Source organism: Candoia aspera, chromosome 1 (assembly GCF_035149785.1).
Source record: "Candoia aspera isolate rCanAsp1 chromosome 1, rCanAsp1.hap2, whole genome shotgun sequence".
NCBI classification, from domain to species: domain Eukaryota; kingdom Metazoa; phylum Chordata; class Lepidosauria; order Squamata; family Boidae; genus Candoia; species Candoia aspera.
In genome coordinates, this window is record NC_086153.1 from 177,083,844 (window position 1) to 177,110,268 (window position 26,425).

Below are 26,425 nucleotides of genomic sequence, written 5' to 3' on the forward strand. Positions count from 1 at the left end.
ACCTTGTTCCACTTCAGCACCTGGATCACAGACAGGGAACTGGACATTTTATCAGTGAGAGATGTGACCCTCACCCAAAAAGTGTAGGACCAAAGAATATCATGTGCTTTTCATAGTTGAGGTTGCAGATTTAATCCCTGGCATTTCTAGTTAAAAAATTGTCAAAGGTCAAAAAGTGCTGGCTAATCTTAGAGAGCCACTGCCTGTCAGATTAGACAATATTTGGCTAGAGAAATAAACAGTCCGGCCTGGGGACAAGCTGCTTCCTCTGTTTTATGACATGGAAGGATGAACTCATGCTCCTAATTTAGTAGGTGCCATAAGACTAGTCATACTAGTCTAAAAAATGCTGGGAGATTCTAGCTCTCCAAGAATTTATTTGGCCTGAAATGTAACATGCTTCATCAGATGTATATCCAATGCTAGGAAAAAACACTGATTTCTTGGGGTATGGTTTTAAAGTAAAAATTTGTTATTACATGAAAATCCAAAGTTTAATACAGTTTGATGATATCTCTGAAACAGACTGCAGCTACCGGATTAAGTTAGAGTATTTCTGCAAGCTGTTTAAACCATTATGACAGATTATCTGTATAACTTGAAATGGGAGGTTTCAAAGAAGAATGCCTTTTAGCACAGTAAAATAATATGTACTTCCTTTTTTTACACATTCTCAAAAATGCTGTCTGGTCACAGATAAAGAATCTGGTTTTTTAGCACAATGAAACTGGTCAAAGAAAATAACCAAGGATGGTCTCCTACAATACCTGGCAGGTTGAGTTGTGATGAGTGACACCTCTGGCATTGCACGGACTTTGGATAAAACTGTTTCTAGGCTTTCAGCAGAGGAAGCACTGAATTCAACCCGGAAAGGCCCACCTACAGGGTAAGTGGAAGCTGTAGCCGGTTTCAAGGGAACAGAAGTGCAAGTGCCTGAGAAAAAGCAGAGCGGCAGATTAAATGATTCTCACAATGCTCTTGACCACGTTCTGCCTTGCCAACTGCCAAATCACATGCCTTCCATAACATTTTTGCCAGTATATTAACTTACTGAAAGCTGAGTTTCACTGCAATGTACCAATGTTATCATAATATTTGAATATTTTAATGCTTCATAAAATAATAATGGACTGCTGAAATATTACACTTTAAACACGGCAATTAGTTACAGCCCTGTAACTACTGTATAGCTGAAAAATTACTAGACCACAACATTTTTTTAAAAATCAGACTTGCAAGGAGATGGCAGAGAAGGGACAGAGATCTTTCATTCCTGCAGCAGCCTGCTACATTTGCTTAGAATTCCTGATCACCCATGTTTATGATTCACACCGACTCGCATAGTAGGTTCTGTATCTTGGCCGTTTATATGTGCAATACTATTTGTGCCCAGAGTATTGAGACAAACCTACCCTCTTTGGATTGTGCTACCTGATAATCTGAAGTAGTAGAATGAAAAGAGCAGTTATCACATCAGTCTTCTGAAAAGGTGTCAATTAGATGGTTATCTTATATTTCCCATTCTTAAGCACCAGCCCTTTACAGAATATGCTTTCTTAGGGCAAGATCATAATTTTTAAGGAATTCTTTAAAGCCACAATCAAGCTCATTGTTTTTTAAGGAAGAGAAATGTAAGGCGATTCAATGTCCTGATAACTATGTGTACAGAGTAAGGAAGATGGCCTAGGCAGAAAGATGCAGGAGCTGTTGCCTAGGCAAAAGGGCCCAAAACGTACAGATAACATTTGGAAGCAGCTGCGACAGACACTCCCTAATTCACTGGAGGACAAGGAGGAGGAGGCAGTACAGCACAATTCTGTTGTTATAGCCAAATCAATAAAAGTATTTTTAGCCTTCCTGTGGAGTTGATTTTATGGCCTGGTCTACCTAGTGGGGCTGACAGTGTGGTACCTTAAGATGGGGAGAGAGAAGCTCCCCACAGATAATGGTTGGATGTGAACTTATATTTCAGTGTAGTATTTTCTCATTGTTCGAAATAATCTTATCCATTCCATGTTTTTGGTTGCCTTTTTTCCCTAAACAGTAACAAAGATTTTACTTATCTAACAGTCCCTCTGCTGAGACATTTCAACAAAAATTAGTAATATCAAATGTTAGCAATAGCACGAACATAACATTTAAAAACTCGAAGAAGTTATTATTTACTTCGTGTTTGGTTTGCACTCATACATAGATTCTTATTTTATATATAGTATAATTACTAACAACAGTGCCTCACCCAGTCCTGCAGCAAGCCAGCTATTGACTCCGTGAGGTATAGCATCATATGCTGTATGAGGAGAATAAATGCCAACTCTGTTTTCCAAGGCTCGGATTACCAGACGCTCTTTCCATGTTTTCCATGTTATACGTTTCAGTGGGTGGAAAATGGGTGGGTGGTAAGAAAGAATGAGGTTTGCTTTCTTCTCCAGGGCTTCCTGCATCACATCCTCGGTCAAATCGTTGGTGAGAAAGAGAGTACTGACAATATGAGGAGGACTTGGCTCAACCAACAGCCCCACATTGTCCCAACTTTCAGCCAGGGAAAGCGAAGCAAAATCATTTAAGGAAGAAACGAGGACTTTCAGATCCATGAAGCGCAAAGACTGAACTATCAAGGATGGTGCTTGCAAAAACGGTTTTGTAGCCACCTTCAAACAGGACAGAGGCATACAGATTTCTAGAAAACCCAAAAGCAAAAACACCATTAGGAATACCAAAAGGAACAGAAAGTGCAGTCTAATAGAAAAGAATATCTGGCTCAGGGCTGAACTGTGGAGTCCTTGGTGCTCTCTGAGCTTGGTTGTTTGCTTGCAGACATTTCATTACCTGACTTGGTAACATAATCAGTGCAAGTAAGTGTTTATATGCAGTAGCTTGCCCTGCCAGTGTGGTGGGGGTTTAGTTTCCTCCATGGTGGTTCCTTGATTAGAGTATCAATAGACACATAGAGATGAACCATATTTGTACAGCATTCAAAAGAGACAATAAAAAACCTAGAAAAAGAAGAGTAGAACACATCCCCTCCAGCAGCCCATACAGAGAAGCAGGGATCAACACCAGACAATCAGGCAGAAAACAATACTCTAATCAAGGAACTACCAAGGAAATAACTATGCCTCCACCAACACTGGCAGGGCAAGCTACTGCATATAAACAGGCAGCAAACTCCACACTCACTCGCACTGATAATGTTACCTAGTTGGGTACTGTAATGAAAAGTCTCCAAGCAAACAATCAAGCTCAGAGAACACCAAGAACTCCACAGAAAACCCAGTGTAAAAACATTATCATTGTTCCATGGGAATACCCATCTGAAAAACTTAAAGTGAGCCCAGTACAAAGCAGATCTGAATAGTAATGTTAATGCTAAGTCCCAGGCAATTTTCAAGCACAGTATATTCTTGGACAATCTTACTTCTACAGCATGGTAGAATGGATAATGTGGGACCATGTCTTTGATTTCTAGTCTTAAAAAAAAGAAAGAAATCCCACCCAATTTTCTACTTTCCTCACATTTCTAAGCATGGCTCAGTCTTGTGCATTGACTCCTTCTGCCTTTAATGGTGCTTTAACCTAAGTCATCCCTATCACACAGCAGGTTGAGATGGTCCAGTTTACAAAATTCATTTCAGAGACAGGGACTCCATAGGAAGGTGAGCCAAAAGTAGCTGCCATGGATGAAATAGCCAGTGACACCTATTTACAAATAGGCAAACTAAAGAGGTTGTTCCTCTCTTGAATCTCAGGATGTTCCCTATCATTCCCATCCAACCTTTCCCTTTCTTTTTCTGGGCAGATGAGCATCTCTCCCAAAAAAGTACCAGGAGGCAACCACTTACTTACTTACTTAATTACTACAAGGCCTAGAGCAGCTTTTCTCAACTTTCTGACCCTGGAGGAACCCCTGAAATATCTTTCAGGCCTTGGGGAACCCCTGCACATTCAGGCTCAAATATAGGCCAGAAGTTACAAAATCATTATGATCGTTTCACGTGTAGGCCTGCATATATGCATGTACAGTGTTCCTAAACTAAAAATAAAGAATGAAACTTACCTCTTCAATGTAAAGTTCCCCGAATTTGAAATAATTTTTTTAATAAATCGTGATCTCCCAGGGAACCCCTATTGACCTCTCACAGAATGGTGGTTGAGAAACCCTGGCCTAGAGAGATTAGTGAATAGAGATGCTGGAGAATTTGCTTTTTCAAGATGCTTGGTTTCCCAGTTAATTAGTTTTCCTTAAAATGGTTAAAATGGGGGAAGAACAAGGAACCAGTAGTAGTTCCATGTAACTGGGTTCACACATCATCCTAAACAAGTGTATGCAAACTCCTAAAATGATACACGAACTTGCATAACTCTCTCACAATTCATGATTTTCACAGGTTGGGCAAGAAATTTATTATTAGTATACTGGTATTGGATTTATATTCCACCTTTATTTTGTACAAATCAAGATGACATACAGTATGCAATGCTCCTACCTCTTATTTTCCTACTTTTGATAATTAAATGTTCATATACATATCACCAGGGTTCTAAAATCTGATGGGCTTGTACAGTCAAATCAGGGACCAACTCCTGGAGTGAGTTTTGACAACTCTGAACTTTTGTCTATGCAAAGTCTGGAGGACCCCTGGATAATGCATAATTTGTTCAGGTTTGATTTAACTCATCATGTAAACCTTGCCACTGGGGTTTGCAGATCCTAACTAATAGCTTAAGAGTTATGAATGAATCCAGCTAACTGTGTCATCTACAACAAACCAAAGTGAACCCGACAAACCAAAGAAGCCAACCAGAGCCTTATCCAAGATAGAAACAGGGCTGTCAATCAAATTACTGCAACATCATCATCATACTTCCAGGGAAGAAAATTCAACACACTCCAATTGAGCAGTAAAGTTTGATTTCCAAAGAGCAAGCTTTTTAAGAAATGAGACGACTAATAAAAAGGACTTTGAAAGGAAGAGTCAGGTGGGTCACATCTCTTCAGCATTATTCAGATCTTCAAAACAGCAAATACTGCTCACCTAGGATGTAAATCTGTAAATCACAGATCAGGGAAGCTGCATTCAAACCCAAGAGAAAGGAAGAAGAGCGGAACAAGCAGTTACTGTATACAAGGAGATCTGCTTTCAAGATTGATGTCTTGCCCAAGGGAGAATCAATTTAAATGCAAACCTTGGCAAAATAAATGTGATAAACGTTATTCCTTCTGCCCTGCTGCCCTCATGTATTATTACCAATCTACATTGGCTTGTTTGAATGAATTCCTGACATAAATAAGAGAAACGCCATAAAATACAAAGTAACAGTCCTCTTGCCCGCACAACCACCCGGAGGAAGGGGGAGAGAAAACCTTCTTAACTCCCTATTAAACCCTCCGTATGTTACAGTTCCCGGAGTGCTTTGCACGACTTCATCCAGCGCGCATTTCCTCCCTGGTTTTAAGAGGATTTTTTTTCCCAAGTAAGGAAAAATACACTTCTAATCGTCCCCGCCCCACCCCCTTGCGGCTACCTCCTTACCTAAACAGCCAAACTCTCCTCAGATTCTTGAAATAAATCGCTTCATTCGCCACCTCCTGGAAACCCCCCCCTCCTGGAAAAGCACCACCACGTGCAAACAACACCTTCAATCCCCGCTTTGCAGGCACCGAAGTGCCTCCCTCCCGCTCTGCCGCCCAGAGGCAGAAAGGCTGAGCGCGGCAGATCCGTAGGCGGGGCCTGGCTGAGAAGACACCATTGGAAGGCGGAGCGCGTGCGCATTTGCGCTTCTCCGCTGCTCTTTTCCTCGCGGAGAGGAAGTGCGGCACCTCGGATGCAGAGGTAAGAGACGGCCCAGGGCCTCGATGCTTTTGCCCCGTGCAAAGCTCGCCCTTCTTTTGCGGCCTTCTTACTGGAGCAGTAAGGAAACTCCCAAAGCGTTTAGCCTGAGAAACTGCTCCGCTATACCTAGGTTTATCATGTGCTGCGTTTCCGCTGGTTTCGACAGTGCTGCTTTTCGGGAGGCCTTGCCGGTTTTCTTCCACCCGCTAACCGGCAAAGATGGTGAGGCTTGCGTCTTCAAGATCTTCCCTATCCCGCCCTCTAGCTCTCGCGGAATAGCTTTCCATTTAGCAATGCCGTTGCTTCGCCTCCATATACGTTTCGCTGCAGAGTCGACTTGGCATTCCTGAACACTGGGAATAGGGAATTGTTGAAAGACTGGTCGCTTGACCAGATCCTTGGTGAAACGTTTTCCAGAGGTGGTGTTGAATAGACCTCATCAGCAATCAGTTATTTACAAAAAAAAGGATAGTCAGCCAGTCAGAAAGTAAGTCAAAAAGTCAGTCAATATATCAGTCAGTCAGTAAGAAAGTAAGTTAAGTCAGAAAGTAAGTTAAGTCAGTAAGACAGTAAGAAAGTCAGTAGGTCAGTAAGAAAGTTAGCAAGAAAGTAAATCAGTAAGTCAAAAGAAAGTAAGAAAGTCAGTAACGTCAGTCAGTGAGTAAGAAAGTCAGTCAGTATGTAAATCAGAGTCAGTAAGAAAGTAAGTCAATCAGTCATTAAGTCAGTAAGCACGGTCAGTAAGAAAGTTAGTGTCAGTAAGAAAGTCAGTAGGTCAGTAAGTAAGCATGGTCAGTAGGTCAGTCAGTAAGGAAATCAGTGTCAGTAAGTAAGGTCAGTAACCAAGGTCAGTAAAAAAGCAAGTCAGTAAGAAAGTACAGTAGGTCAGTCAGTGTTGGTAAGTCATTAAAGTAAGTCAGTAAGGTCAGTAAGAGAGTAAGTCAGTGAGTAAGAAAGCCAGTAAATCAGTCAGTCAGTAAAAAAGTAACTAAGGTCAGTGTCAGTAAGAAAGTAAGTAAGGTCAGTCAGTGTCAGTAAGTAAGTAAGTCTGTAACTCAGTATGTCAGTAAGTCAGTCGCTAAGTCTGTCAGTAAGTAAGAAAGTATCAGTAAGAAAGTCAGTCATTGTCAGTATATAAGTAAGTCTGTCAATCAGTAAGTCAGTAAGAAAGCAAAAAAATAAGTCAAAAGAAAGTAAAGTCAGTCAGACCGTAAGTGAATAAGGAGGTCAATCAATCAGTAGGCCAGTAAGTCAGTAAGAGAATCAGCAAGAAAGTAAATCAGTAAGTCATAAGAAAGTAAGACAGTAAGTAGGTTAATCAGTAAGACAGTCAGTAAGTCAATTAGTAAGTCAGCCAGTAAGAAGGTAAGAAAGTTAGTGTCAGTAAGAAAGTCAGCTGGTCAGTAAGTCGGTCAGTAAAGTAAGCACGGTCAGTAAGTAAGCACGGTCAGTAAGAAACTCAGTGTCAGGAAGTCAGTCAATAGGTCAGTAAGTAGGTAAGGTCAGCAGGTCAGTAAGTAAGTAAGTTGGTAAGTCAGTCAGTCCAGTAAGTCTGTCAGTAAGAAAGTAAAATCAGAAAGAAAGTAAGTCAGTAAGTAAAGTCAGCCAGTAAGTCAATCAGTAAGTAAGCATGGTCAGTAGGTCAGTAAATCAGTCAGTAAGAAAGTCAGGTAGTCAGACAGTAAGTAGGTCAGTCACTGAGTAAGAAAGTCAGTATGTTAATCATTAAGTCAGTAAGAAAGTTAGTGTCAGAAAGTAAGGTCAGTCAGTGTCAGTAAGAAAGTCAGTCAGTAACGAAGTCAGTAAGAGAGTCAGTTGGTAAGTCTGTCAGCCAGTAAGAAGGTAAGGTCAGTCAATCAGTCAGTAAGAAAGTAAGTCTGTAACTCAGTCAGTATGTCAGTCCGTCAGTAAGACAGTAAGGTCAGTCAGTAAGAAAGTCAGTGTCAGTATGTAAGAAAGTAAGTCAGTCAGTAGGTCAGTAAGAAAGTCAGCAAGTAAGACAGTGGGTCAGTCAGTAAGACAGTAAGTGAGTAAGTAGGAAAGTAAGTCAGTAAAAAAGTAAATCAGTAAGTAAGATCAGTAGGTCAGTAAGTCAGTCAGTAAGAAAGTAAGTAAATAAGTCAGTAAGAAAGTCAGCAAGAAAGTAAATCAATAAGTCATAAGAAAGACAGTAAGTAGGTCAGTCAGTAAGACCGTCAGAAAGTCGGTAAGTCAATCAGTCGGTAAGTCTGTCAGTCAGCAAGAAAGTAAGTCAGAAAGTAAGTCAGCAAGAAAGTAAGTCAGTAACTCATAAAGTCAGTATATCGGTCAGACAGTAAGTAGGTCAGTCAGTGAGTAAGAAAGTCAGTATGTCAGTCAGTCAGTCAGTCAGTAAGTCTAACTCAGTAAGAAAGTAAGAGTCCGTAAGAAAGTCGGTAAGTCTGTAAGTAAGAAAGTAAGGTCAGTCAGTGTCAGTAAGAAAGTAAGTCTAACTCAGGATGTCAGTAAGACAGTAGGTCAGTCAGTAAGAAAGTCAGGTCAGTACGTAAGTCAGCAAGAAAGTCAGTTGGTAAGTCTGTCAGTAAGTCAGTCAGTAAATTCAGTCAGTAAGTAAAGTCAGTAAGAAAGTAAGTAAAGCCAGTAAGAACGTCAGTCATTCAGTCAGTGAGTAAGAAAGTCAGTCAGTCAGAACAGGTCAGTAAGTCAGTAAGAAAGCAAGAAAGTAAATCAGTAAGTCATAAGAAAGTCAGTATATCAGTCAGACAGTAGGTAGGTCAGTCAGTGAGTAAGAAAGTGAGTATGTCAGTCAGTAAAAGTCAGTCGGTAAGTCTCAGTCAGTGAGAGTAAGGCCAGTCAGTGTCAGTAACAAAGTAAGTCTAACTCAGTATGTCAGTAAATCAGTAAGACAGTAAGTGGGCCAGTGAGTAAGTCAGTAAGTGAGCAAGAAAGTAAGTCAGTATGTCAATCGGTAAGTCAGCAAGAAGGTAAAAAAGTTAGTGTCAGTAAATCATTAAGTCAGTTGGTCAGCAAGTAAGCAGGGTCAGTAGGTCAGTAAGTCAGTAAGAAGTCAGTCTGTTAGTCATTGTCAGTCAGTTGGTCAGTAAGTAAGTAAGGTCAGTGAGTAAGCACAGTTAGTAAGTCAGTAAGAAACAGTGTCAGTCAGTCAGTAGGTCAGTAAGTAAGCAAGGTCAGTAAGTCAGTAAGAAATTCAGTCAGTCAGTGTCAGTAAGTAAGAAAGCAAGAAAGTAAATCAGTAAGTCATAAGAAAATCAGTAAGACAGTGAGTGAGAGTAAGTCAGTATGTCAATCAGTAAGTCAGTAAGAAACTAAGTAAGTCAAGTCAATCAGTAAGTAAGTACGGTCAGTAAGTAGGTAAGATCAGTAGGTCAGTAAGTAAGCCAGTAAGAAAGTCAGGCAGTAAGTCAGGCAGTAAGAAAGTAACTTGGTAAGTGAATCAATCAGTCGGTAAGTCTGTCTGTCAGTCAGTCAGTAAGAAATCAAGCCTGCCAGTCAGTAAGAGAGTCAGTCAGTCAGTAGGTCAGCAAGAAAGTCAGCAAGAAAGTAAATCAGTAAGTCATAAGAAAGTATATCTGTCAGACAGTAAGTAGGTCAATCGGTGAGTAAGAAAGTCAGTATGTCAATCAGTAAGTCAGTCAGTCAGTCAGTAAGAAAGCCAGTCGGTAAATCTGTCAGTAAGAAAGTAAGGTCAGTCAGTGTCAGTAACTCAGTAAATCAGTAAGAAAGTCAGTCAGTAAGTTAGTAGGTCAGTAAGTAGGTTAGGTCAGTAAGTAAGTCAATAAGAAAGTAAATTAGTAAGTTAGTAAAAAAGTCAGTTTTTTTTAATTCATTCATTAATTCATTCTTCAAATTTCTATCACCGCCTGTCTCTCCCAAAAAGGGGACTCTCGGTAGTTATTTGGTAAGTCAGTCAGTCCGTCAGTAAGAAAGTCAGTCAGTCAGTAAATTGGTAACTCGGTAAGTCAGTAAGAAGTCAGTAAGTCAATAAATAAGGTACTCTTAAGAATTTGTTGGACTGCAACTCTGTTATCCAGTACAGAAGCATATATGCACTGTATTTCCTTTTACAAGCCAGTTATTTTAATTGGATTGCTGTAGTATATTTGATTTTTTTGTTTTTTAACTGCTGCAAATAATATAGTCCAATTCTTCCTCCAGGCTGTCACACTGCACACTGATGTTGGGGATATTAAAATAGAGTTATTCTGTGAACGAACACCCAAAGCTTGTGAAGTAAGTCATGAAATAAGAGATACCACTCAATGGGGGAGCAATTCAGATTTTCTAAAAATTTTCAGTGTAAGAGAATTTGTAAGACAACAAAATATGGTAGATATGCTTTGTTTATCTCCCTTAAACCCATCCCATTATATTTCTTTATTCTGTTGTTGGGATTAGAATTCCTAGACACAATTTATTGGCTGTGTTGCTTGGAATTTTAGGAACTATAATTACATTTAGAAGGTTATCACTGTTGACTGTTTTTCATTCACCATTTTCATGCCTTAAGGCATTCTGCTGTAATTTACAAAGTTAAGGGCCAAATCCTTTTACATCTACGCATTCAGCTTTGACAGAATAGCAACACCAGATAAACTTACTATTTCTGACTTCTCATGTTTCTGCATTGAATATTAGTTTCCATCCATTTTAGTGCACATTTTTCACTTGCATTGTTAAGTATGATTTGTTTAAATGGCATAGTTTTCAAAATGCATAGTTTAGAACTGAATTGTTTGATCCTTGGGCTTCCCACTCACACAATCAGCGGTGGTTTAGCAGGAGAGAGAAGGAAGCTTCGAAGGCTCATTCAGCCCTATTTTAGCATGGCATTTGGACATGGCTGTTATGTCTAAGCAAGTCCTTGGAACGAGTATAACATGTTTTGTATCACGGTTTGTTTCTTAACTGGCATTCTGGTTCTTTCCTTAGAATTTTCTGGCTCTCTGTGCGAGTAGCTACTACAATGGCTGTACTTTTCACCGGAATATCAAAGGCTTTATGGTTCAGACAGGAGACCCAACTGGTAATTCCTTTTATTAAAGTTAGATATATTACACCATTCTCCTGAAGCAATACTTCTGTACTACTAAGAAAAGCATTTTACTGCAAAGATGAGGACAACGATTGTAATTTTATGAATTTGCTATGTAAATTTGCAAAGTAATTTGCTGAACGGTAGTTTTTTAAATTTGAATTTTAAAAAGTAAGGCAAATAAAAGCCATCTATTGTATAGATCAGTATATTTAACAGATCCAAAACAAAACCCACATCTTGAGGACAGCATCTTCTGGGACATAAGGGAAAGGTCTTTTAAAGCTTGTTTGAGGTTTGAGCAGCTACAGAAGAGTTTATGTATTGTTTATTGTGTTTTTCAGACACTCCAGCCCAAATGCGAGAAAACTTCTCTATCTTACTTATTTACTATTTTTTTGAGGAACTGGGGGAGAAAATTTTGTGCTAGACAGGAGGGTACCTGGATTTATGGAGATAAGATTTTTGTGCTGTTGACTTTGTCCCTTGATCTTTCTGTTTGTCTCTCTCTCCTTCCCCGATCCCATCCTTCTTCCTGATTACTTCAGGTTCTGGGAAAGGAGGAAACAGTATTTGGGGCAGGAAGTTTGAAGACGAATACAGTGAATACTTAAAGGTGATTTTTTTTTTCTTGCCATTGCAATACCTTGTTCAAGTTGCACATTTTCTTTTTTATTTTCTGTTCCTAATTATCTGAGCATAAGGTAGCTATGAACCTAACTATGGAAGATCACATTGCTCAAGGAGGGTATTTGGGGATGGGATAGCTTTGGGGCATGGAGTACTGCAAGTAGGTAGGACTGGTAGTGTCTTGAGTAGACCCAACAGAATCTTTGCCCTAGTTGAGTCATAATGCAAAACCTAGGTTTCTTTTATCTAATCATAGTTTGTTTCAGGGTTTCCATCCATCAACAGGACCCATACCTTCTACTTACCTGGGATGGCCAGACCCAAAGGAAACATTGTCAAAGTTACTGCAGAGACTGAGGATGTTCTTTTTAGATCCATGATTTTTAGTCTCGGTTTCCTTTTTGGAACACTTGCACTGACAAGTTACCAAAGAGTATGTTGTAGCAGAAAACAGTAAAGAGCCTTACAGTCCCAAGTTTGGAAAAGGCTGAATGAAGCAAATCAGCCCAGATAGACCAAGCCTTTGCTTGTTTAGGGTTTTATACTGTAAGCTGCCTTAAGGTAGAACAGAAATGTTAGAACTAAATAAAAAATACTTACCAAGGTACACTTATTGTAATTTCCTGGTTCACTTTTAGCACAGTGTCCGTGGAGTTGTTTCCATGGCAAACAATGGTCCGAATACAAATGGATCTCAGTTCTTTATCACCTATGGCAAACAGCCACATCTTGACATGAAATATACTGTCTTTGGGAAGTAAGTAATCCAATGTTACTGAATAAAATAGAACACTGTATACCATAGAATTAAAAAGAGTCTAGTAGGGTCTAGAGACTGTGGTTTAGGAAAAAAACTATATTTATCCGGATACTCCTCTGGCACTTGTTAAGCAACCTGTTCCACCTGACTTTAGTTTTTAAAAAAACCTTTTTATTTATTTTTAAAAATAGAAAGCTGGCATGCTGCAAATGCCAAACCAAAGCACAACTTTCTCCAACTAGGGTGCTCTCCAGATACATGGGCAACTCCCAGAAATCACAGCAATGGGCATGTTCACTGGAGAATTCTAGGGACTGAGGTCTGCTACGTAATATTGTAATTATTTACAGCTATTTCTCTGTGTCACATAGACTTCCTTGAAAAACTAAAATCATGGGTGACTACATTGCAGTGTTTTCCTTGGAAGTCTGTCTAATAAAAAAGGTAACAGTAAGCTGACTTGGTAGAGAGTATCCTACAGGGCAGGAAAGCATGATGGGAAGCCATCTCACCATTCTACCTTCCCTTCAATGGGATTTTGTCATTGGCCACAAGCACCACAGCAGCCTATTTGTGAATGGGCATGTATCCCCACAACAAAAAATGAGAGAAGGCATGTGCTTTTCTGTGCAAGGAGATTCTCGTTACTATTTTTGTTTATTTCTCTCTGTAGAGTAATTGATGGCTTGGATACACTGGATGAGTTGGAGAAGCTGCCTGTAAACGAAAAGACATTCCGCCCCTTGAATGACATCCATATTAAAGATGTGACAATTCATGCTAACCCTTTTGCTCAATAGCTCCAATGGACCAACTTTTTTAATTTGAACATTTCACAGGAGAGAAATTTCAAATGTTGATGTTCAAAATGTTTAAAATCAAACTATATTTTTAATGTTTGTCCTGTAATCCAGACAGTGTAGCTGGATTGATTGCCATCTCCCTTTTTTAAAATTCAACATCATCAAGAATACCACAGACGGCTGAAGATCTCTTTTGGAAAAAGCAGTACAGAAGGCTAGCTTGGGTACCTGGCATCATAATATTTTTTTAAAATCTATCAGGAATCTCCAATGTCAACCAACTGGAGAGCTGATCAATAAACAATGCTAGTGGATAAATCTGTGTTAACAAAGGTTCATTCAAGGAAAAGGCATTGCCAGTTGGATGACCAAAATAAAGATGTATGAATATTTATATAAATTCTGTGTTTTAATGTGGGTATTCCTAAAAATGCAATTTTTATTTATTTTTTATTGAATTTATATGCTGCTGAATCATTAATAGTGGCATACAGCAAATTCCAAAATTACAACAATTTTAGGCAGTCTCTATAGCAACATGCATGCATATAATGCTGCATTTTAATCCCACCCTTCCTGAAGTGCTCAGGGTCTCCCTTTATTTTTGCAACTATCCTATACAGTAAATCAGGCAAGGAGAATGTGTTACTGAAGGTAATTTGATGAATTTCATGGTTTTAATCAGGACTCTAGGCATGCACCAAACCATTTCTGTACAAGCTGTTCTATGCACAGACCAGCTAGTTTCTGGTGGTTTATGTGTACATCAAAACTTGTTTTGGTTTCTAATGCTTCTGGGTCAGTATGTAGAGTGTTCACTTTTAGTTATAACTGGGAGTTGTCCCTTGCCACTGTTTTTTTGTTATTTTTTAAAATCTCTGTGCCAGTACACTATGAAGGACTGGTTATGTCCCACTACTATTAGTTTAGTTTGGGGTGTGTATGTGATTTGGGTGGAGTTGTGGAATGAAGCAGTAGGCATTTAAAGAGCATGTAACACAGAAAGCTGTTCTGGATGTAACTTCCGTTGGAGAAATACTGATTGGAGCATGAGTTATAAAAAAGGAAATTGTGGCGAGGGGCCATTGGACTTAGTATAGAACCAATGCTTTTCCTGGAGCAGTGGTGACTGGTAAGTATTTGGTTGTCTGCCTACCTCTGAAACAAACCAGTTCTAACTTTTGGGTTTTGATTTCTTGTTATGAGTAGGTGATGGTGGTTACAGTAGAGAAACAGATTTCCCCACCCAATGCTATTTCCTTGCTTTTCAAATCAGCTCCTTTTGAGTTTAAAATAACATTTCTTCCCTCCAAAGAAAACTTCCTGCCAAATGGGACTTGCTTGCTTTGGGGTGGGGGGAATGAATTATTCCAATTGTGTGTTTGTGCATTGTACTGATAGCACTGCTGCTTGCTAAATACATGTGAACACACATTACAAAGCTGCTTTTTTTGCTTAAATAGGCTAGTATTTTTAAAAAATACAAGAAACAAAAATGGAGAATAAAAGATGGCAAAAATGACAAAAACCGGAATGAAAAAAGAAACCCACACAATCCAAGGGGGCTTCCTTCACCCTAAGGCCTGGGAGAAGAACCAGGTCTTCAAGCCCCTTTGAAACACCAGTATGGTGGGGGACATCTGGATTTCAGGTGGAACCTCATTCCAGAGGTGATTTACTATATGACCTTCACTACTACTAAAGCAGGTGGGCTGTAGGCAGGAGAACAGCTTCTGCTTGAAGATCTATAATACACACTGCAACTACTGCAAGGCCCAGATCAGCTGCAGAAAGGGATGTTTTCCACTTTAAGACACAATTGTGGGATTGCTGGGGGTGTCTCAACCAAGCACTAATTAGGTGTTTAACGTTTTAAGATCAGCCAGATCAGATGCGAGAGATGGTAATGCTCCCAACTGACCCCTCCCATATCTGGTGAGTTAGCAGGCAGAAAGGCCAAGCCAGCTGGCCTCACCTCATCTATCATCTTGGATATGCTATGCATCTATTTAGGCATCATCCAGATATCCTCCCCAGGTCTAGAGGCATTCTCTTCTCAAGCTGAGCAAGATGCTTGTACAGAGGATACAGCAGCTGTGAGGCAGCAAGGGGCAGGTAGCTCAAAGGCATCAGATAGGATACACGCTGTCACACAGATTATGGCTTTGGATATTCACTGTTCAGCGTGATGGATGATGTCCAATTCCCGCACTTCCTCCACCTGGTGGCCTCTGAAAGATCCTTTAATGCATTACTGTTGAAAGGTAGGTGATGCCTTGACTCTATCACTGATGCAGAGAGGAAGTGTTGGAACTGCTACTAGCTTACATCCTCCTCAGATATTTGGTCCAACTGATGTAGAGTGCATGCTTCTTTCTTCTCTCCTTTCTCTGATGGGTTGGGGTGAGAATGTGGTCCTTTGCTATAGTCTCAGCACTTCTCATGAAGTAGGACAGAGGTACAAATGGGTGCTGCTTCATGCTTATGTGCTGGAAGTGGTACATACTGCAGATGAGAGGACCATGGCCACAAAGGGCAGCATGAGCTTGAACCTCAACCATATCTTCATGATCATGGCCTGGAGGGGGTCACCACTAGGATTCTCTCAGGTGGCACTGAGATTCGCACTGCTGCTCTTACGGATAAGTGCCATAAGCTCAGTGGTTACCTCCACCAAAATGTGAAGGGCAGGGGGATGCTAGACCAGTGCCAGAGTACCTTCTCCCAGCACCTTAATCCTCACCTGATAGAATTCCGGTTATCTGTTGTTCAAGAGGTTGCTTTGACAGTGGTGACAGTTGGCGTGGCAATGCATTTCACCGCGTATGTTCTTGAGAGTGGAGACTTAGGATCAAGGAAGTCTTGCACTTGACCGTTTCTTCATGACAAAGCTCTTTAGCACAGAAACCGCCACACTATGAAGGTTCTACCCGTGATTCTTAGAAAAGCCCTCGGATGAACTCTAAGAGGAATTGGATAATGCAAGCCACATAGGAGGAGCCACAGAACCATGAGATCAGAATATCTAGGATCCATTCGGGCTCAATGTTTTCTGTAGGCGGTTTATAAAATAATATGCTAGGAGGATGGTTTTAAGGATCATTTCATCGAGCAAGATGACTGAAAAAAGAAAACTGCGGCTGGTGTTCAGGCCGGGTCTTCATAAATCACACTCTTGACAGCTCGACATCTCATCCGCAGCTTCCCCAACTCCAGACGCCGTGCGCAGAAATGCTCACGCAGCATTGATTTGCGCACGCGGTATTTTTTTTAACCTCTTTGTTAGCTTGTGACGCAGAAGGGCGGGGTTATGTCTGCGCGTGCGCATCCCTTATAATCCGTTTTTTCCAGAAGATTCCTGCCCGTCGCCATTTTGTCTCGCCGAGGACTTTGTAATGGCGGATAGGCAGTGAAGAGCTGCGAGCGTGTTTATAGACGCCTGTGAACGGGGACTGGTTCCGAAAGGAAAGGTGCGTTTGGGTAGGGTTATAGTCTAAGCCTGAAATACCAAAGTTAGGAGTCTTCGGCACGAGATAATTTGTTCTCTTATATGGGGAGTGTGGGATCGTTTGTTGAATGGGCAGGAGACGCGGGGACCTTGCCTGTTTTTTCTTTATGGAGACCTCGTTAGTCTCCTTTGTATGCAAGCCGAGCCGATTCAGTCTGTTGGTAGTTTCTGCCTGTTCGTTAAGGCGGACCAAAAGGGTCCGAGCCGTCGCGGTCCGGCTGTGGCCTTGAGGGCCTGGTAGAAAAATGGCCCCCGCTGAACGTGTGTATGTTTGACCTTTGCTTCGCCTTAGCGAAGAGGTAGAATTTTTTATTTTTTATATATATAATGTCGAGAGAGAGAGAAAGTGCTGTCACTGTAAAATGGATTTGCCTTTTTTTTTGTGCTGGCTGCGCCCACAAAGCTGCATAGCTTTTAAAAGGTTTTCTCATCTGAAGCTACGGGGAAAAATACAGTGTAACGATATTTTGTGCGTGTGATGTGTGATATTTTAATACATTGTAAGCGATATTGAGTATGAGATAATGGACTAGTAGGAAATAAATATAATTAAAATGATTTAAGAGTAATCACGAAAATAACTCAGTGATACTGTCATCCTTGAGTCAGTGGTAGATAGTTATGAATGGAGAAGAAACAGTTAAAGAAATAAATATGGAAGAAGAAAGCTTTGTGTTCAGGTTTTTTTATTTTCAATGTTTATATACAGGGTAATAAAAGATCATATGGAAATAAACACTGAAATTGTTACCAAGGCACAAGCACTCAGAATAGCAAAATAAATAAAGTGCAGTTGAAACTGTAGAAAAGAATGGCTGTCAGTAAAAGATTTTCAGTCTGAAGGAGGAAGAAAAGGAGCCTGCTAGATCTTTCCAAGGAGAGTAATGCAGAGCTTTTACTGCCAGGGCCAAACAAGTCCTATCTTTAAATTTACTACCAATATTCTTTTTGTTGATATTGATGAAACATCTCCATGGAATTAGTCAGAATCCACAGTGATTTAAAAAAATAGAGACTGTGTTCCCATGAGATGTTTGACATAGTTAATTCAGTTCATTTTTTGTGTTTTAAATCATAAATGAACCTAATAGGCTGGGTTCACATGCCAGTCCATCAAAAAACTAACCAAGGTTCACACTAATCTAGCTTAGCATGGTGGGTATATTTTATTACTGCCCAGATTATAGATGTAGTGTAGAGCTTTTACATTTATATTGTTATTTCTTGTATAGAATAAGATATTAAGAGATACTTTTGACAGGCAGTATTCACAGCTTTTGTTTTTCACGTTGGGCTTGGTAGTGCACTGACAGAAAGGGAGTTATATATGGGGAATGCCATTTGAAGCCCTGTGTTAAGTATTTTAGAATCCACTGTAAAATTGCTTTTTTCAAGTTTGGTACATATTTAATTTCTTTCGTACTGTTGATTACACTGTAGGCCTGCCTTCTCCAGCCAGATTTCTTTGAACTATTAGATTAGAAGTCCCATTGTTACATCTGTGATTGTGATAATTGTAGTCCACTGTATTTAGAACCTACCAAATTTTTTAAAGTCTGAATTTGGTAACAGTGTTGACACTGATATAACTTTGAAGTATTATGTAATGCCGAATTAGAAAGATCTTAATGCAGTATGTTGTTTGATCAAAAGCAGATAAAATGTGGGCAATATTAATTGGAACAGGTATTAATTAATTAGTAGACCATACAATGTTCAAAAGTATATACATTTTTGAGAAGGATTTCATTTTTCTCAAAACCTTGCATGCTATATTTCATTTACTATTTGGACCTTTTGCCATAGCTTTTCTTTATCTGTAGTTCTTTACACGTTCTGGTTTAAGAATGTGCTAAGAATCAGACTGTTGTGGAAGTAAAGGTTTTTCTCATTGTGTATTTTGCTGAGTTCAGTATTTGTTCAACCTTGAAAAGGAAGATCGTATGAGCTTTTTTAATTTCTAAGAAAAATGGGGATGGGTTTATTGGACTTGTAGTTATAGAGGATATTGATATATGTGATAATATGTGTTATATGTTGGTAATCTATTTCAGATGAGGTATTCCAGACAAAGTCAATATGCTGACTGGGATGAAAAACAATGTTGGGATCCCCAAAATCAGCATAAGAGAAAAAGACAATCACACAGCACATATGAAGGCAAACGGTGCAAATATAATCACACTCAAATGTATGATAGGTAAGTTACTTTCTTGCTCAGTTAATTCAGCTAAAATGTAGGTAATGTGATATCTGCCAAATGTTCTAAATTTTGTGGCAACAGTTTATAGGAGGTGTAATCCTAAATATAAGGACAACTCTTGATTTCCTATACCTATCTGAAATGCTGATTTTCAGTATTATTAAAAATGATAATGCTTAATCAGTCTTTTTGTGCTCTTAAAATCAGACATCTGCACTGTGGAGTTTTGCATTACAAGGAGTTTTATGGATCTTTTTCCCCCCATAGCTTTTATAAAGATACCAGCTCCTTCCATGAAAGAGGTGATCATGAACGGTGCTACGTTGAAGAATACAGAAGCAACGATAGTCAGTTGTCTGAAATCAGGCACCATTGTAGGGTCCATGAGAATGATTATCACAACCATAGCAGCAAGTCATCTGGTCAGAGTGGTAGAAGCAGTTACAAAAGAAAATGCAAGGCTCATCATAATAAATCATATCATGCACACACGGTATGTATAAGTTAAAACACCTTGAACATATCCCTTTGAATAATCACAAATGAAGGAGGATACATATAGCAAAAAAATTTTTTTTCTCCTAGATCATGTGTTCCAAAAATGGGAAAATATCTGATTAAATTATTTACTGAAATGGAGTTACGTTGTGTTTTCCTGTAAGGATAATTGTTGAAGAGAAAACACATTTTAAATGCTTTTCTAAGACTTCTTAGGTTTTAGTGGTAACATTGAAATGGAATAAGTACCTTTTAAACAAATGTAAATGCATGATTTAGTCGGATAGTCACTGCTTATTAAATGGATATAACCTTTGAGAATCTCTATCAAAGAGTCAAGACAGTCAATCCAAATCAGCAAGGATAATCATGCAGACCTAGCTTTTCTGCAGATCTGCCCCACCAGGCAAATTGCTATCTGAGGATAGGATTTGCCTCTTTATTAATGGAATGGTTGATAGATTTGGTCCACATAGTCTTTCCCCAGTGTTTATCATGTGATGTGCAGTCGCTACTATCATAGTAGATCCTCTGTTGAATGAGAAGTTATCTATAGCAGTTAGGGCTGCTTAGAGCTCTTTAATTAGAAACACTAGAGGGATTTTTTTTATGAATTTTGATTTCCCTAATTAGGTGTAATATGCAGGATGTATTTTACACTCTTTAATTTTTGTTGAGATTATTTACCAAAAAGGTTGCTTTATAGGTCAGTACATGCCAACACTTGGTGTATGACAGCATTAAACTCAATAATGTTTATTTGCAATTTTAAAATACTTAATTTTTCTAGTGAACCATATTTTAAAAGCATATATATTATGTGTTGTTGCCTTGCCACTTGAAGTACCTTATCTGAAAATCTGTTCCTTGCCATGTTTTTTTCCTGTAACCTAAACTATGTGCCCTGTGAAATTCTGGGGAATTTGAAATTGTTCCTGCCAACCGTTTGTGGCCTGGCGCGTATCTGAATGCCTGAATATCTCCCTGCTGAATGAATTTCGTATTCTGCCCTGAATTCACTCGGGTATATTGATTGGCTGGATGATGTTGGTGCCGCACACTTGCCGTTACCAGAGGAGTCACCGAAGGAAAAGATCCAGGAGTGTAGAGGATGATGAGGAGGGTCACCTGATCTGTCAGAGTGGAGACGTACTAAATGCAAGATGTATAGAATATTTTTCACAACTTACTTTCAAGATAGAATAATTTCTTTTAGATAAGTCAGGAATTTTTGGAAGTCCTTTACTTTGCATTTCTTTTGTTACGTGTTTTATTTTTTCTTTGGGGGGGTTCTTTTTTCTCTAGAGTTAAACTTAATTGGAACTTCCTATATAATAAACACAGTTGATAACAAGATAGACATAACTGTCTTGGAGACTTGTCCAATTAAATATTTAAAGTTGTCTAGTTATACTTTTTACATGGCATAGCATGGTGTGTTGAATAATGAAAATATGTCATTGCTTATATAATTGACTGCTTCCCATCTATTTTAGATGAAATTATCACTACTCTGGGTGAAGGTGCTTTTGGAAAAGTAGTAGAGTGCATTGACCACAAAACGTAAGTTATTTTTTATGATGCCGCTCAGTATTTTCTAAATCTCAGATTATACATAATATCATATTTCTGCTGTTTCCTTGTGACTAGAAGTCCCTCATGTGTCTGCTGAAAAAATTGGTATTGATTTTTAAAGCCTTGAATACTTTAGGGCCTAAACGTCTGAGGGACTGTCTTTTCTGTTGACAGGAAGCACCCTTTTGAAGATGCCCCCATTGTCAGAGACCTGTTTTCCTGATACAGGGTTGGGGCGGGGTTCTTCCATGAAGATTCTTAGCATATCTGCAATCATTGGTTTTCCAGTGATAGATTTTAAAAAGTCAGTCTGTTTCAACAGCTCTCCCTGAAATGTACAATTAGTCACTTTGTTTTAAGAATCTCATTGACACTCAGGAAATAATGCATATATTTCTTTCAATATAATACGCTAAAAATAAAATTAAGATGACTATCTGGAGATATTTTTAAAATGTAATTATCTGTGGAATACTGAATTTTAAAACAGGTGTTTTTCATTCATGGTGAATAGACCACATTATTCCAGAGAATATATTAGTGACACTTCAAAACTTTGTCTTTTAGGGGAGGTAAACATGTAGCAGTGAAAATAGTAAAAAATGTTGACAGATACTCAGAAGCAGCTCGCTCAGAAATACGAGTGTTGAAGCACTTGAATTTGTCAGATCCTAATAGCATGTTGTAAGTATATGATACAGTCAAAGTAGACTGTGTACATGTTTACTCCTTCCTTGGTAAATCCTTTACAATGAAAGTGGTTATATTCTCTTGTATACTAGTTCCCCTCTCATCCTTGACATTTTACTTTGAATTATAAATTGCTCAGTTGTTTTTATGCTCTAATTTAGTGATGCCTTCTGAGTAATCTTACTGTTTTTACAGTCACTGTGTCCAGATGTTGGAGTGGTTTGACCATCATGGCCACATTTGCATTGTGTTTGAACTGCTAGGACTCAGTACCTATGACTTCCTTAAAGAAAACCGTTTTCTGCCTTTCCGTCTGGACCATATCAGAAAAATAGCTTATCAGATTTGCAAATCTGTAAATTGTAAGTATGTATTAAGCTATCTTTCTAGCAATCTCAAGGCCAATAAACACAATATATTTACTTGTTTAATTGAAAAATATTTTTGAGCAGAAAGGGTTTATAAACATTGGTATTTAAGATGTCTTAAGCTAGTACGTTACTGCTTTCAAATTTGGATCCCTGGTGAAGGAAGAAAAAGCAGCTGTAGCATACTCCATTTAATTGTTGGTACCATTTTCTGCTTCACAGTCTTGCATTCAAACAAGCTGACTCATACAGATTTGAAGCCTGAAAACATACTGTTTGTGAACTCTGATTTTACAGAAGAATATAACCCTAAACTGGTAAATTTTATCTCAACATTTAATAGATTTCCTAACTGATTCTTACTGCTTGTGTGCCTACTAACATTATGGTACATTTCAGAGACATGGTGAACGCACATTGAAACATCCAGAGATCAAAGTTGTAGATTTTGGAAGTGCAACATACGATTATGAGCATCACAGTACTCTTGTATCTACAAGGCATTACAGAGCTCCTGAAGTCATATTGGGTGAGATAATAAGCATGTTACACTAATGCAGAAAGTTGCAGTATTTGTATTTTTGTGTGTCATATGTATTACAAGCTTTAAAGTGCGTGATTTAGGATGTACTCTAGACTTGCTAAAATCTCTGAGCTTGTTTGTGTGTGGGGGGTCTGTGTCCAAATAAGTACATTGTGGTCAATGCATGGAGTGAAAAACCACTCAGAGCAATCGTTTTGGTCTAGCAGAAGAGGTTCAGGGTCAAAGTGTGGAACACGTGAAGGACATCCTCAGTTAAGCAAGGGACGGAAGATGATGTGGTAGCGTGCAGCTGGTTGAATATGCTATGTTGGGAGTGCTGGAGGGAGGCTTGGAGGGTGCAGGCCTATGAGATCTGCTGCTCTGGGATGGTGGTGGCTGGAAGGAGGGAAGGGCTGGGACTGTGGGGGTGGGAGGGCAATGGTATCTTCTGTGCTGGGAGCTCCTGGGGTGAGAGGGGAATGACAGGCATCAATCACCAGTATATATTATGTTTCCATCCAAAACCCAGAACAGCCAAAGCAGTTGCTGACTTAAAAGTTTTGTCAGTAATGTCCCTGTTTCAAGCATACCCTTAGTACTTTCATGTCAGAAGTTTTTATAGTTTGAAAGAGAAAACTGCAGAGTACATTTTATGATGTTAAGTGTAATTTTTTTTGCTACAGCTTTGGGATGGTCACAGCCATGTGATGTCTGGAGTATTGGCTGTATTCTTATTGAATATTACCTTGGATTTACAATATTTCCGGTATGTGACTACAGATACATCCATTATAGAGAGACGTAGTGATAATTATTAGGAAGGTTGTTTTTAAAGACCAGAGCTATTACACTTCTAATTAAAGTATTACCTGATTAGTAATTCAAAGTAAAATAAGAATTAAATAGTCTGGCAATGGAAGTGGGCAATTTCAGTAAAGATAAAGCCGTGGGGCTATAGTGGCTCTAGCTATGGAGCCCTAGATGTCATATCCAAAACTGGAGAACTACTTCAGAAAGCAAATTTTCTATACGGCACTGGGGCTTCAGATGCTACATTTCTTTGAAGCACTGCCACATGATGTCCATTACCATTCGTCTGTTCATAGCCTATGAACCATTTGGCTAGGAGTATTTAAAAATTGTAAAAAAAAAATTTCTTCCCCCTCCCCCTTCCAAACACATTTTGTAGCAACTGGTTTTAATCACGGAATGTTTTGTTTTTCTGAATTTTTCAATAATTGTTTTTTTTTCTTAGACACATGACAGCAAAGAACATCTGGCTATGATGGAGAAGATACTAGGGCCATTACCAAATCATATGGTTCAAAAGACCAGGTAAAGTCTTTGCCTGTGGTTTTTTTGCTTACCTTCTCAACTTCCTCAGCAGAGTGCCATCAGTATTTGTATGCATCTCCTTAATGATTAGCTTACTTTAAAAAAAATAGTAATCTGAAGCAGTAAAGGTATTTGAACTTAGCATGGGTGCTCTTGCTGTGGTAATTCCTCAAGTCACTCTCTTCAGTAGATACCTTGAAGCAAATTATATTGGCTCTGTGAGAATACATTGTAAAACCAAGAAATTAATATTGGTAGATACAATGCTCCGTATGTGTTTGCCTATTATGTGCATTTCATCTTAGAAGTTATGGCAGAAGTTCTCATGCTGTGGCCCTAATTATAATAATTGTGCAAATCAGAGGTATTTCTCTGTTCATTGACCATGTCTTTGAGCTGGTGGTGATGCTGGTTCTCATCTGTTTAGAATGAGACTGATACTGTTCTGCCTTTTATTTTTGACAAAGTAAAAAAACTACATTCTGATTGTGATAACTAATGGAGAACAGACTGGGATAATGTATTCTGTGGCATAATTTTAGAGGAAAATTAAACTTGTCTGTTTTATCTGGTGGCACTGCTACTCAGAGTTGTGCAAAAGCATTCGAAAGGAGTGTGTGTACTTCCACTTATTGGTGTTGCTGGTGGAAATAATCTGCACATGCAAATACCAAGGGCCAGCCTTTGAAACGACCATTTGAGCCTTCCAAAAGATGCTTTAATGCTTTCAGGATAGATGCTTCACTTGCACTAACATGCTTGTGAAGCAGTTTTTGAATGCTGTACACCATCTGATAAATATGAAAGAATGTGGGAAATGTGCAAATCTTTTAAAAATATTTAAATTTGAGTTGTGTTGTATGCCAAATTTGAGTTGTGATGTGTGCCACAGCAGTTACAAAGAATGCTTTATGTTAGAATTGCCATCTCTAAAGCTGCCTTTAATTTAAATCTATAACAGAAAACGCAAGTACTTCCGGTATGATAGTTTGGATTGGGATGAATTCAGTTCTGCTGGCAGATACGTTTCAAGGCGTTGCAAGCCACTGAAGGTAAGAGAATTGACTGCTAGACCATAAGTTTCCTCCATGTTCTCCATTGTGCTAATTAGTTTTTTTTTTTCACCCACAGGAATTCATGCAGTGTCACAGTTCTGACCATGAGAATCTATTTGATCTCATTCAGAAAATGTTGGAATATGACCCTGCTGAGCGAATCACACTTAAAGCAGCTTTGGAGCATCCTTTCTTTTTCCCATTAAAGGAGAAGATGAAACAAAATTTTTAAAGATACTGCCACTCAAAAAAAAACAATGTTTTTAATATTTATTTTGTAATCCTGTAAATTTATTTTCATATTGTCTTGTTCTGTTTAAGCTAGCTCTTAAAATAAAACATTTAACACTTATCAATGTTTTAATTATTTTTTTTTAATATTGCACATAAGCTGTGGCAACCAAGGATGCTTGAATGTTCCTCAGACTTTAGTCCCTGTGTTTTTGAACTCACGTGACTGCAGCACTTGGTGACTCATGTGGTTGCTTTAATTCCCTTAGCGCTATGAATGCCTTTCAGATTTTATCAAGATTCAGATTTTATTAAGAATTGACATAATTTAATTTGGCTTTCATTTCAGAAAGCTTCATTCTCAATTATCTTTTGGGGGTGGGAGAGAAATACAAACCATAGGGATCTCCCCCTCCCTCACATAGCAACCCAGAAATGTCTTTATTTCCTATCCCTCACAAGACCAGAACTATATATGATCGCAGTGATGGTTTGGTTAGTCCAGTTATCATGGATTTCAGAAAGCTTATTCCTGAGTGAGGGTACTTCAGATGCAGTGATTGGACAATGGACTTGGTTACTTCTTTTTAAAAGCCTTAGCTGTGCTGATTCATGTACCATACCCTCACTAACTTGTATCTGTTTTGGTGGTCCTGAAGTTTTAAAGTGCAGAAGGGATATGCTACAAAATGATCAATCATCCATGCTTCCAGTAGGCACGTGCTGCATACCTCAAACTCAGAATGATCTCTGTTCAAAATGCCAATTTTTGTCCCAGTTAAGCTCAATACAGTTGTTATCCTACCACACTACTTCCATTGTTTCCTGTGAGAAGTTTGAATGTTTCCTCCATGTTACAAAAAACTTCAGCAATCTTTATGCAAATAGACAACTCAGTAATAGTTTGCCACTCTTACCTTTTACAACCCACTGGTAACCTGCTCTGACCTGGACATGTTACTATGTACTGGCAAGTAGAATTCTCACCAATAATCATGATCCTGGGTTTTGAAAGAGAAATGAGCTGATGCTCATTGAGAGTGCATTATTTTGCATAGTAGAATTAAAAATTGTGCTTGTGTCAATAGCATATTCTGGCTGTTCCAAATTCCAAGCCAATGGAATTGATGACATTTCAGTTTTGTGTGCAGTCCTATTTTCTAGACAGCCGTAAGGTACAGTTGAGCTTTTTAAAATAAAAATGGTCACTAGTTGCAGTGAAGTTAAAGGTGGTTAGCATTTCCAGATGCTAATAAAAATAGAATAAAGCTACTGGATGGTAAATACTAGAAGATTTATGTGAAATGAGAGTTGGAAGTGTATGTTCAAAAGAGGGAGTCTACACTTTAGGAACTGTTATCAAATATTTTCTTCTTCTGA

General features: G+C 38.8%; 3 protein-coding genes across 6 annotated transcripts in view; 2 read left to right on the forward strand and 1 right to left on the reverse strand.

Moving 5' to 3' along the window:
• NIF3L1 (NGG1 interacting factor 3 like 1) overlaps window positions 1-5,625 on the reverse strand; it is a 14,719-nt gene extending 9,094 nt beyond the window's left edge. The window contains exons 1-4 of one of the 3 annotated variants that reach the window (XM_063318018.1): window positions 5,535-5,625; window positions 5,037-5,187; window positions 2,240-2,680; window positions 768-933 (exon numbers count right to left, since the gene is read on the reverse strand). In XM_063318018.1, coding sequence (XP_063174088.1) covers window positions 768-933; window positions 2,240-2,672 — 599 coding nt within the window. In that variant the 5' untranslated portion in view covers window positions 2,673-2,680; window positions 5,037-5,187; window positions 5,535-5,625. The remainder of the gene's footprint in view (window positions 1-767; window positions 934-2,239; window positions 2,681-5,036; window positions 5,188-5,534) is intronic. The other 2 variants (XM_063318016.1, XM_063318017.1) reach the window with 2 other exon arrangements.
• A 246-nt stretch (window positions 5,626-5,871) lies between these two features.
• PPIL3 (peptidylprolyl isomerase like 3) lies at window positions 5,872-13,448 on the forward strand. The gene is made up of 6 exons (XM_063318019.1): window positions 5,872-6,056; window positions 9,990-10,064; window positions 10,764-10,857; window positions 11,415-11,482; window positions 12,135-12,253; window positions 12,930-13,448. Exons 1-6 carry the CDS (start codon window positions 6,054-6,056, stop codon window positions 13,054-13,056), a joined length of 486 nt encoding a protein of 161 aa, XP_063174089.1. The 5' UTR covers window positions 5,872-6,053; the 3' UTR covers window positions 13,057-13,448.
• Window positions 13,449-16,393: 2,945 nt separating this feature from the next.
• The window catches only part of CLK1 (CDC like kinase 1), a 280,468-nt gene continuing 270,436 nt past the window's right edge, over window positions 16,394-26,425 (forward strand). The window contains exons 1-13 of one of the 2 annotated variants that reach the window (XR_010068900.1): window positions 16,394-16,529; window positions 18,622-18,767; window positions 19,038-19,263; window positions 20,343-20,433; window positions 20,765-20,831; window positions 21,411-21,527; window positions 21,729-21,895; window positions 22,124-22,218; window positions 22,301-22,430; window positions 23,108-23,190; window positions 23,680-23,759; window positions 24,721-24,811; window positions 24,891-25,126. Coding sequence is in view for 1 of the 2 variants with exons in the window: in XM_063318014.1 (XP_063174084.1) it covers window positions 18,622-18,767; window positions 19,038-19,263; window positions 20,343-20,433; window positions 20,765-20,831; window positions 21,411-21,527; window positions 21,729-21,895; window positions 22,124-22,218; window positions 22,301-22,430; window positions 23,108-23,190; window positions 23,680-23,759; window positions 24,721-24,811; window positions 24,891-25,046 (1,449 nt within the window). In the remaining variant the exon portion in view is untranslated. Of the gene's footprint in view, window positions 16,530-18,621; window positions 18,768-19,037; window positions 19,264-20,342; window positions 20,434-20,764; window positions 20,832-21,410; window positions 21,528-21,728; window positions 21,896-22,123; window positions 22,219-22,300; window positions 22,431-23,107; window positions 23,191-23,679; window positions 23,760-24,720; window positions 24,812-24,890; window positions 25,163-26,425 lie in introns of those variants that run through there. The other variant, XM_063318014.1, reaches the window with a different exon arrangement.

Excerpts from the sequence above, each read along its gene's own strand:
- PPIL3 (XM_063318019.1), top strand. Across the intron at positions 10,065-10,763 it reads GAACACCCAAAGCTTGTGAA|AATTTTCTGGCTCTCTGTGC; the intron begins GTAAGTCATGAA and ends TTCTTTCCTTAG. Across the intron at positions 10,858-11,414 it reads TCAGACAGGAGACCCAACTG|GTTCTGGGAAAGGAGGAAAC; the intron begins GTAATTCCTTTT and ends TGATTACTTCAG.